General features: G+C 43.7%; 1 protein-coding gene across 2 annotated transcripts in view; it reads left to right on the top strand.

Moving 5' to 3' along the window:
- LOC134346877 (uncharacterized) overlaps positions 1 to 7,143 on the top strand; it is a 66,920-nt gene extending 59,777 nt beyond the window's left edge. Inside the window, exons 11-12 of one of the 2 annotated variants that reach the window (XM_063048686.1) lie at positions 1,688 to 1,813; positions 5,383 to 7,135. In XM_063048686.1, the coding sequence (XP_062904756.1) occupies positions 1,688 to 1,798 (111 nt within the window). In that variant the 3' untranslated portion in view covers positions 1,799 to 1,813; positions 5,383 to 7,135. Of the gene's footprint in view, positions 1 to 1,687 lie in introns of both variants that reach the window. The other variant, XM_063048685.1, reaches the window with a different exon arrangement.
- Positions 7,144 to 12,320: the final 5,177 nt, after the last annotated feature.

Below are 12,320 nucleotides of genomic sequence, written 5' to 3'. Positions count from 1 at the left end.
AGACCTGTTAGCCTGACTTCAGTTGTTGGGAATATGGTTTGAGTCCATTGTTAACAACAAGGTTTCGGGCACTTGGAGACATATGATAAAATAGGCCAAAGTCAGCACGGTTTCCTTAAGGGAAAATCTTGCCTGAAAATCTGTTTGAATTCTTTGAGGAAATAACAGGTTGGATTGACAAAGGAAAATCAGTGGATGGTATTTACTTTGATTTTCAGAAGGCCTTTGACAAGATGCCATGTCCAATCATTAACCTATCAATCTCTGCCTTAAATACACCCAACAACCTGGCGTCCACAGCTGTACATGGCAACAAATTCCACAAATTCACCACCCTCTGGCTAAAGAAATTTCTCTGCATCTCCGTTTTGAATGGATGCCTCTCTATCCTGAGGCTGTGCTCTCTTGTTCTAGACTTACCCACTATGGGAAACATCCTTTCCACATCTACTCTGTCCAGGCCATGCATTGGCTGATTGGCAGGAAGCAAAGATTGGGAATAAAGGGAGCCTTTTCTGATTGACTGCTGGTGACTAGTGGTGTTCCACCGGGGGTGGGGGGGGGGCGCGGTATTGGGGCAGCTTCTTTTTATGTTGTGAAGAAAAAGTGGTCCCGGTTTGCAAACGATACGAAGGCAGGTAGTGTTGAGGAAGCAGTGAGCTGCAGAAGGAGATATACAAATTAGGAGAATGGGCAAAGAAGTGACAGATGGAATACAGAGGTGGTAATGTATGATCATGTACTTTGGTAGAAGGAATAAAGGTGTATACTTTTTTCTGAATGGAGAGAAAACTCAAAAGTCCGAGTTAATAAGAGATTTGTTATTTAAGACAGAGGCTGATAGATTTTTGATTCATCAGGGTGTGAAAAATTGCAGGGAGAAGGCAGGGGAATGGAGTTGAGAGGGAAATGGATCAGTCATGATGAAATGGCAGAGCAGACTCGATGGGCCGAATGGCCCAAATTTTCTTCTGTGTCTTATGGTGTTATGACCTTATGACCTACTCCATGATCAATCTAACTCTTCCCTCCCACATAGCTCTCAATTTTCTTGTCATCCATGTGCCTGAGAGTCTTTGAAATGTCCCTAATGTAATCACCTCAGATTCATTTATTTATGACATGAACATCAAAACACAGTGAAATGAATCTCCGCCCTCTGTCCCCAAAACCATCCCTGTGAACCTAAAATACAACCTAGTCTGAACCATGACTTTGATGGTGAAATCTTTGCCCCACCCGGACACCCACTGCTCTCTGATATCCCTCCTCAATCACCTTAAAATTATGCTCCCAGGTGAGGAGGGGTGATAGGCAGATGGAGGAATGTAGAGCGTCAAATTAAGGTAGGGAGGGCAGAGGGCAATGGCAGGAGTGGAGTGTGGAATCAAGGTAGGGAGGGCTGAGGGGAAAGATAGGAGAGGAAGGTGGAGTGTGGATTCAAGGTACGGAGGGCAGAGGGGGGAGAGAGGGGAAAATGTGGGTGATGGGCAGATGGGAAGGGTGGAGTAGGGGAAAGGAACCAGATGACAAGAGCTGGGCAGGGTGGTGAAATGGGTGAATCAGTAGGATAGAGAATTGGAACAGAGGGGGAGCAGGTCACCAGAAGTTGGAGTGCGTGAGAGTGAAGAGATTTCAAACACACGGGTTAAGCAAGGGCTAATATGAGTGTTTTGTGCTGTTTCAGTTCTGTAAATGCCTGGCTCTGGGACAACCATTCAGCTTCACCCAGCAGGATATGCCCAAGCTACGACGACAGATCTACAAGGAACTGTGCAACTGCAAGCTGGCCATGTGAAGAGCCCACACCCGGGTATGGCCAAGGCAAGCCTAGTGCTGGGCCATCAACCAACCAGATGCATCCTGTAGTGGACATTACACAGATAATGCGAGATAAGAGGCTTGATTAAATAATCCTGGTCTTCAAATGTATCGAAACATGAATCTGTTCTTCTCCTTTTTTAAAAAGAAAACTTTTTTTCTATGCCATATTTTTTCAGTTATTTAAGTGTTATTCAATTTTTGAGATTCTGGTTTGTTGTGTTGTATTACCACATCAGGATTACGGGACAAAATCAAAGCAGCAGTGGCTAGACGTGAACGTGTTTGGCTGGTCAGCATTGTTAAAGCTGCCTTCTTGAGCAGGGAGGAAGTGATCTGGCCCAGAGGCCTGTTTCCTTTGGCATGCAGCTGCATTGGCCTGGAGTGGACGTGATGCTGGCCACCCTGTAACTTTATCCTGCCACTGATTAATATGCTGCTTACCTGCAATGGGCTTGGGGAAGTGGAGGGAGGGGCGAAGAAGTTCACTTGGTTACATCAGGTTTACACGAAGAAAATTACATTCATTGACCTCTGGGTTAATGTGATTATGGTGGTTACTCACTTTCTAAGTCCACCAGATTCACTGAAGGCATTGTTTGGTATTCTGTTTTCTGTTTATGTATATTTTTTTACAAGCTCGGACTTGATATGTGACCAAAATGTTTTGAGGGGAGAAAAGGAAGTGTGTTGCCACAACTCTTTGAGTACCTCATAGCATTGTCCCAGCGCTGGTGTGAAAACCCAATCAGTTCATTTGTGACCCTCCTCTCTTTGTTGGAGGTCCTGCTGTTCACTGGTAGCATGTAAGTGAGCATTTCTCGCAGAACTGTGTCAGGAAAGGAGGGAGGGGGTGATGGGTAACTGGTTCTGGTTTCAGTGAAGTACTTTTCCTCAAGAACTTTCATATAAATGGTATGAACTGGATTACCTTCTGACTGTTTTCTTATTTTATACTCATCAGTATATGGGTTTAAGGATTTTATTTCTCTCTTTTATTTTAAGTTCCTATTGGGAATTCAAGATTGATCCATGGCATTTGGGCTGCGTTTTGAGTAGTCCCTGTTACACTAATTGATGTTTTTGTGTACGAATACAGGTAGCTGGAAACTTTTTTTGAGATAACTTCTTTAAGCTGTGGTATGAAACGTATTTGACTGGTGCCATCCCTTGTTAACCTAAGCAGCTGCCTTGCAAGGTAGACTTGAGTTCACTTGTGCCGTTCATCTGAGAACTTACAAAGATGGTACTGCACACAGGCTGCTTTGCCTATCCTTTTGACCCCTCTGATTCAAATGCAGCTGTCTGAGACCATGTGGACCCTTCTTTCATCTGCCCGTTGGTTAAAGTTGAGCAAGGCTGAGAACGATAAGCCTGGCTTTGTACCATAACTTTCTATTAGGACGAGGGACAGTGCAAGCTGGGGCAGAGTTGATGTCAGTTCATGGTGTACTTGAGCTGAGTGCCTGATATTGGCATCGGAGACCCTTACTCCCCTGTACCGGTGTGTTCCTTTATCAGTTACAGAAGCGGTGTCAGTTTCTTTTGAAGGATATTTACTATCCAGCTTAAGTTCTGTACTTGTACTCTCTGGTTCCTTTTCTTGTGGAAAAGAGTTGATAGCAGTAGAATTCTGAACTGAAAAGTTTCTATTGCTTAAGTTGCCCCATGGTGGAGAGGGATATATTGTATCCTATTTGTGCCAAGACATACTGAGACGCATACCATTCAATAAATTTTCTGCAGTGACCTGTTAATAAAACAGTTCCTGACCTGATACAGGAAGAATCCACTGGTAATCACTCTGAGCGAGATGTAATTCTGCTCAGTTTTGAAACTCAAATAGTCGGCAACCTGACCTCCTGAGAAGCTTGAGTCTTTCTGGAACAGCTCCACAGTTCCAGCCGAGGAATGGTCATACTGTCAGCTGAGGCAAGGGGGCACAGGGAGATTGGTGTAAACTTGGGCATCTATGGAAGGGGCGGGAGTTCTGCCTCCTCAGATGTGTGTAACTTTAGGGCTGAAACCACTATGATTGAGCTGTTTAGCTCTTATCATCCCAGAACAAGCAAATCAGTGGCAAAGCAGAGCAGGGAATTTGACCTAAAGCTGCCTTTATCACTCTCCTCCCTGTCCTATGCCTTGGGGACAGATGGAATGTGTGCAGTGTCTCAGAATTCTTACCAAGTTTGCTGATTGTTGTATTTTGGAAAAACAGGTTTATGTGGGCAAAGCAGAATCCATGACATGAAATGGTGCAGTTTGTGCTCAGTCCTTTTGCTAGTTTACATGCTCCCTCCTGGCATTTTTTACGACTTTCCCTCCAACCTCTTAACTGAGACCCAGAGCTGTGAGGTGATACCATGGACCGTATTGTTGGTGACCTTCACAATGACGCTTCATGTTGAGCCACTGCGCACCAGTGAGCTACTTTTGAACTTGTATATTCAGTCAGAGCAGCAGATACTTGTAAGGGAACAAACTGGTTCCAAAACGTTAAATTCAAATTCGTAAACTAAACTGTGATAAATTTGCTCATGCAGTCCATTTGTGTGACTCCTCCAGCTGTGTTTTGACTAAGTTAAAGCCATTTGTTCATGACTTGTATCTGTAGCCCACAAGCATTGAAGTTCAAATGAATTGAGACCAGGTCTGTAGGGTGTGTGCAGCTAAGATTGATAGAAATGTTGGTAGAAATGGACAAAGAGAGTTGTGTTGGTACAAGTCCTATAACTTGCATTGTCTCATTCCCCAGTTCTCAGTCTGAAAAAAGTCCGGAAATGTTGCAGTTTTCTTGGGGAGCCTACTATCTCTATGTGTCTGTGAAAGCGGCTTGGCCTCTCAAGATCTGCAAGAAATGTTTGAACAAGATTCTGCAGCTAATCTGGTCTCCTCTCATTTCTGTCCGTTGGGGGTGAGCTGCCATTCATTAAGGAGTGGCCAGTCACCTGCCTACCATATGTTGGCACTGTGGTGCTTACCAGGGGTCAGTCTGTGTACTCTCTGAGGTCGGAGCACTCCAGTGATCACATGCTGCCCCCAGACACTGAATGTACGATCTTTGACAGTGTGTTTCCTTGCGAAAACTTTGTTCTGAAGTGCCCAGAAGTTCACCAAATGTTTGAAACTCGGCTCATCGCCCAAAGCTGGGATTACATTTTCCTTCTACACTAAGTTGCCTGAGAGGTTCTGACTTGTGGCTTTGCTCCGAGGCTGCAGATGTATTCTGGATTATTGTGCCTTTTTTATGATTGGGACCAATTAACAGCAGTCAGTGCGGTCTCTTCCAATAGTTCTCAAAGACGCTTTTGAAACCTGCTTCTTCTGCACTTCCTGGTAGCATTTTCCTGATTGGAAACCACTGTGTCAATAGAAAAGTCTTTTTTCATTTTATGTATTCTGTCCTTATGCATTGATAAATGATTCATCTGCCACTGGAAACAATTCCTTCTCTTCATGAAAGCCTGTGTCATTTTCAATTTCTTTAGTAAGTCTCCTCTTAACCTTTGGAGCAACCCCAGCTTCTCAATCTGACACTCCATCATTCTACTTTTCTTTCAGTGGTCGACTTTTGGAGATACTACGTCCTCCTAATATGGTGAGAGTGGAAGGTGGAAGATTGGCTTCAAGAGAAATTGCAACCCAGGAAGACCCATCTTTCATTTCTGATGTGGAAGAACTGTTTTTGATTAGAAATTCCCTTCATTGAAAATAACCGTTTATTGAAGGATTTAGATCTTGTTTGCAAAAGGCACTCAGCTGATAACTAAAATATCAAACCTCCATTTGTATTATATTGGATTTTATAAGCTATGGGCCAAGTCATTCCGTGAGTCCATCCTCTTTTCTCAAGATTCAAGCATCCCCCTCTCAAGTACTATCCAGTGGCCATGCCAATACTCTTCCTTTAGAAAGGTAGGGAGAAGGGGCTTGTGAAGTACAGGGAAATGGTTGTGGCCAAAATCAGTGGAGGATTGATGGTGTAGGCACAGCAATTATTCTTTGCATGTTGCCGAGCTGTTGAGCTAAAGAACTGAAGAGCCGAAATGGTGGAGAGAAGAGGGAAGATGTTTAGATTTTGGTCACCTCTTCTTCCATCAGCCCAGCAGTCCCACATTGCAACCACAAGTCTGTGTGCTGTCTCTGTTCCTTATAGCCAGCCTTGCTGAGTTGACTCCACCATTATCCATGCAGGTGGGAAGTTGTGAAATGAGAACATGGCAACTTTACCAAGAGAAAATGATATGCAGATAGGAGCAGCAGCCTAGCATATGTGCAGTTAGCATGTAAGCTGTACCCTGACTAGCCCCTGATGGTAGGTCGCTGTGTGTTGAACTTTCTGGGTCAACTGTACGTGGTGAGTAACAGAACCTAGCTATTTCCTCCATTCTGAACCCCACACTGATAGCAACTTCCCCTAGCCTCTCCCACATCTGTGCACATGTGAATATCAGTTCCATTTCATGCTCTTTGGCCACTGATGGGTTGTATGCAGTGTGGATTTTTTTCAGGATATTTGGCTGGGTGGTCGGGAGGGGGTATGGGTAGTGTGTTACACTTGAGTCCATATGATATAATGCAGACATGAAGGTTATTTGTGTTTTATACTTGTGTGCCCATATTCAACGTGTATGAATATCACTGTTGTACCGAATCCAATTTCCTATACCTTATATTGACACAATAAAGATCTGAGTCTTGAGCATATAAAAGGAAACATGAATGGTGTTTCTCATGTAAGGTCTATTAACTGAGTACCTCAGTCATAGAGGGCTTGAAATTCTGGTAAAGGGAACAACCCTTTCTCCTTCCATTCCAAAGGTATACTGTGGATTCTGGTTAACTAGGCCATTGGTTAATCAGGATAGCTGCTTATTTGTGACAAATCTCAAAGAAGAAAAACTAATGGGGAAAATAGCTGGGATTCCCTTTGCTTATTTGCAACACAATGCTGCTTAATTGGGATAGGCAACTGTTGCTGAACAGTTTCTAACTAATGTCAGTCACCTGTGGCCATTAGACAGTACACCGTGCTACGAGCGAAATAGCAAGAGTTGCGTGTGTTTGTTTTCAAAACGCAGTGACTTTTATCACTGATAGTTGGTGAGAAATAAGCGGTAAAAGAATTCAGAACTGTTTTGCTCACTGTGGTTTCAAGCATTCAAGCTCGGAAACGCCAGAAACTACTTCAACAAGTTACTACAAACATTTTGAAGCTATTGACAATCATCATGAATTTTTCAATGAAAATGAGGACTCGTCGACAGTTTGTGTGAATCCAGTTCATTACCTACACTAGGTGTCTGCGCTGAGTTTGTTCATCTCCAATGAACCCTTCTGTCAATAACAGTTTTTATAATACTCTAGTAATATTCGTAGTGTTCTAATTTGTTCTGTATTTCATTTGAATACATAATCTGTTACTCAATTTGTCTTTTTTATATCTTTTTTAACTATTTTCATGAAACTTCAACTAATTGGGCAGCCATCTCATTGGCCCAAGATATACTAGTCTTGATGTATCCCAGTTAACCGGAATCCACTGTACATGTTCCCAAGATGTCTTTTGCCTAAATTTTCCTTTCCCCAATCCAAAAGGCATTAAATGCTAGCTCTGATGGGACTGTTGGTACACAGTGTTGGCAGGTTGTGAGCACCTTGCCAACCTGGCTGTGTATCCTTTGTGTGTCCACCTGGATGTCACAGCCAAACAGCCACTCTCCCCATGCCATCTCAGTTTGTGAAGAAATTGCCCTGAGCAGTGCTTAAGGTCCAGCTGATATTAGAGTCATAGAGTACTACAGCACACAAACAGGCCCTTCAGCCCATCTAGTCCACGCAGAACTACTATTCTCATAAACATTAACGAGTGAATAGCTTTATTTGTCACATTTTCATCAAAACATATGGTGAAATGAAACCAGCACAATCTGAGGGCAGCCCATGAATATCACCATTTTTCTGCAGGTAACATAGCATGCCCACAACTTACTAACCCTAACCTGTAAGTCTTTGGAATGTGGGAGGAATCAAAACACTCAGAGGAAACTCGTGGTCAAGGGGAGAGTGTACAAGTTCCTTACAGACAGCAGTTGGAATTGACCTCTTCTTCTAAATCACTGGCACTGTAAAGCATTATATTAACCGTGCCACCCTGTGCTCTCTAGGTTCTGCACGTACTGGAAATTTCAATTCAAGACCCATGGGTACTTAATTTAATTGCAGTTCTTCAGGTCACGTGCTTCTATGGCTCAGCTGCAGTCCAGTCCATGACCAGTGAAGCAAAAGCTTATGGATCAAATGCAGCACATAAAAATCCAGGTGATGTACCAGACTGCGGGATTTGTTAAACTACAGGGAGTGTGGGCAAAGTGGTGGTGGGGGGGAGGTGCTCGTGATAGAGTAACACCAGGGTGACCAAGAGAATAAAAGGGTTATCTGGTCAATGATCGCATTCCCTGAAGGTGAACTTGCAGGTTGAGTTGGTAGTAAGGAAGGCAAAGGTAACGTTAGCATTCATTTCCAGATCACTGGTATATCAAATTTTGAGGCTTTATAAGTCAGACCAACTTTGGAGTATTATGAGCAGTTTTGGGCCCCATATCTAAGAAAGGATGTGGTGGCATAGAGAGGGTCCAGAGGAGGTTTATGAGAATGATTCTGGGAATGAAAGGGTTAATGTATGACTGTTTGGTGACTCTGGGCCTTTACTCACTGGAGTTCAGAAGAATGAGGGGCGATCTCATTAAAACCAATTGAATACTGAAAGGCTTAGATAGTGTGGATGTGGAGAGGATATTTTCCATGGTGAGAGAGCCTAGACCAGCGGGCACAGGCTCAGAATATAAGGATGTCCCTTTAGAACAGAGAGGAAGAGGAATTTCTTTAGCCCAAATGATGGTGAGTCTGGAATTCATTGCCACAGATGGCTGTGGAGGCCAAGTCATTGGGCATTGGATATAGTCTTTTTCACAGATGCTGCCCGACCTGCTGAGATTGTCCAGCATTTTGCATTGTAATAAATATATTACTCTGAATCTGGGGACCAAGCAGTTGAAGTTTCAGGCCAATACCCAGTCTGAAACATCAACTGTTCATTCCTAACCATAGGTGCTGTCTGATTTGCTGAATTCCTCCAGCATTTTCTAAAAGTTGCTCAGGATTTCCAGAATCTCTTGTTCTTAAGAAGTGTCTGGCAGGTCATGTCCTCCACTCCCGGTGAAAAAGAGTAATAAGGTAAAAAGAACGAGTTGCAGGTTGAGCCGATAGAACAGACAGATGACTGATACAATACACACAAAATCTAAGAGGAATCACAAACAAGAGAAAATCTGCAGATGCTGGAGATCAAAGCAATACACACAAAATGCTGGAGGAACTCAGCCAGACAGACCCGTGAAGGGTTTTGGCCTGAAATGTTGACTGTTTACTATTTTCTGTAGATGCTGCCTGACCTGCTGAGTTCCTCCAGCAATTTGTATGTATTAAAATGCTAAAGGAACTTAGGTCAGGCAACATCTATGGAAATTTAATAAACAGTCGACATTTCAGGCTGAGACCCTTCAGGTCAAACATTAACCCCAAACATCTACTATTTCTTCATTTCATAGCTGCTGCCTGACCTGCTGAGTTCCTCCAGCATTTTGTGTGTGTTGCTTTGGATTTCCAGCATCTGCAGATTTTCTTGTGTTACTGAAATATATTTTTATTAGCAAGTTCAGGTTTACTATCATTCAACCATACACATGTATGCACAGCTAAACGCAACATTGTTCCTCTGGGCCAAGGTGCAAACACAGTAGATACGGGAGGTAACACACATCAAAGTTGCTGGTGAACGCAGCAGGCCAGGCAGCATCTCTAGGAAGAGGTACAGTCGACGTTTCTGAGTTTCAGTGCATGAGATTCAGGGCAGGAGTTTCAGGGCAGTAGTTTCAGGGTAGGAGTTTTAGGGCAGGAGATTCAGGGCATGACATTCAGGGCAAGAGATTCAGGGCAGGTGTTTCATGGCAGGAGTTTCAGTGCAGGAGTTTCTGCACAGGAGATTCAGGGCAGAAGTTTCAGAGTAAGAGTTTCAGGGCAGGAGATTCAGGGCATGAGATTCAGAAAGCATACAGGTTAGGATTAGTCAATTGTGGTCATGTAATGTTGGTGCCAGAAGTGGCAATGCTTGGCAATTTCCTCGGACTGTTTTGGATGTTGACATAAAGCTGACAGATTTCATTGTATGTTTCAATTTTATCACAAATAAAGCCAGTCTTCTCCCTAGCAACACACACAAATTGCTGGAGTAACTCCACAGGTCAGGAGGCATCTATGGAAATAAATAAACAATCATCGTTTCGGGCTGAGACCCTTCATTGGGACTGAGAAGGCAGGGGAAGAAGAGCTGGGGGGAGGGGAAGGAGGATAGTTAGAAGGTGAAGCCAGGCGGGTGGAAAGGGTAAAGGGATGGCGAGAAAGAAATCTGATAGGAGAGGTGAGTGGACCATAGGAGAAAGAGAAGGAGGAGGAGACCCAGGGGGAAGTGATAGGCAGGCGATAAGAGGGAAGAGGCCAGAATAGAAAAGCGAAGGAGAAATCAATATTCATGCCATTAGGTTGGAGGCTACCTGGACAGAATATAAGGTTTGTTTTCCCTAACTGCTAATGTTCATACCTTGTTTAACACCACTAATCATTTAACACCACTAACACCATTAATCATGTTGCTGTTTTGGGATCTTGCTGTGCACCATTTTTGCCTGCCCCTAGGGAACTATGTTTGCCTCACGGTCAGCGTGGACATGAAAAGCACTACTTAAATGCAAGTTCTTTTTATACAGCATGATTATTATATGTCAAGATACCTTTTTTCCTTGTGTTGCATGTAGTTTTGAGGTCCGAAATTGTCTGCACCCGTGTGAGATTATACAGAAGATTGCTTCAAGGACAGTGACATGTATTGCTGTATTTTGCACCGTCTCTGATCAGCATCTGTTGTAAGTTTCTCAAGGGAGAAATTGCAAGTCAACTTGCCTAATAGTACTTTGCACATCCCAAGGGTAATTTGTTGATTGGTCACTGTAAAGAGCACAGTAGCGGAGTGGTTAGTGCCACTGATGAGGGTTCAGTTCCCACCAATCTCTGTAAGGAAGTTTGTACGCTCTCCCTGTGACTGCACGAGTTTCCTTTGGGTGCTCTGGTTTCCTCCCACATTCCAAAAGCACACAGGTAGGGTTAGTGGGCATGCTGTGTTAGTTCTAGAAGCGTGGCCACACATCCTTGGGTTGTGTTGGTCACTAACACAAATAGTGTTTCAAATGAAGCTAATCTAATCTATCCCTCGTGCAGATGGGAGATAAGCGATTCGAAGTGGAGATCAACATACATCAAAGTTGCTGGTGAACGCAGCAGGCCAAGCAGCATCTATAGGAAGAGGCGCAGTCGACGTTTCAGGCCGAGACCCTTCGTCAGGACCCGTCCTGACGAAGGGTCTCGGCCTGAAACGTCGACTGCACCTCTTCCTATAGATGCTGCTTGGCCTGCTGCGTTCACCAGCAACTTTGATGTATGTTGCTTGAATTTCCAGCATCTGCAGAATTCCTGTTGTTTACGTTCGAAGTGGAGATGTTGGGTGTGTAAGAAAATACACAAAATTAAATGGGGAATGGGATTCCTCAGAGTTGATAAAAACTTTATTTATTTATTTAGCTGGTCTTTTTGATGGAAAATACAAAAACTGTACAGGGAATTAGCTACGTACTAACAAGATCCACTTGGGAGGACAAACAACCTGGGACAGAAGTGTCTATGTGGGGCCTCCATTGTGGCACAGAGTACACACAGCTGCCAAGAACAGAGGCTCAACAGTTTCTATGTTTAATATCTGTGGCATATTCTTGGCAACTTGTTGAAGGGAAAAATCTTCCAGAATAGTGCTCTGAGAGGCCAAATTGCCAGGCATGAAATTGAATTGAAAGTGCAGATTGTTATTAATGATTATGATATAGTTGGGATCACAGAGACATGGCTCCAGGGTGACCAGGGATGGGAGCTCAACGTTCAGGGATATTCAATATTCAGGAGGGATAGACATGAAGGAAGGGGAGGTGGGGTGGCGTTGCTGGTTAAAGAAGAGATTAACGCAATAGAAAGGAAGGACATAAACCGGGAAGATGTGGAATCGATATGGGCAGAGCTGCGTAACACTAAGGGGCAGAAGACGCTGGTGGGAGTTGTGTACAGGCCACCTAACAGTAGTAGTGAGGCCGGAGATGGTATTAAACAGGAAATTAGAAATGTGTGCAATAAAGGAACAGCAGTTATAATGGGTGACTTCAATCTACATGTAGATTGGGTGAACCAAATTGGTAAAGGTGCTGAGGAAGAGGATTTCTTGGAATGTATGCGGGATGGTTTTTTGAACCAACATGTCGAGGAACCAACTAGAGAGCAGGCTATTCTGGACTGGGTTTTGAGCAATGAGGAAGGGTTAATTAGCAATCTTGTCATGAGAG

Source organism: Mobula hypostoma, chromosome 5 (genome assembly GCF_963921235.1).
Source record: "Mobula hypostoma chromosome 5, sMobHyp1.1, whole genome shotgun sequence".
Classification (NCBI taxonomy): Eukaryota; Metazoa; Chordata; class Chondrichthyes; order Myliobatiformes; family Myliobatidae; genus Mobula; species Mobula hypostoma.
The sequence above is the reverse complement of the archived record's forward strand: the minus strand, read 5'-3'. Positions and strand labels throughout refer to the sequence as shown.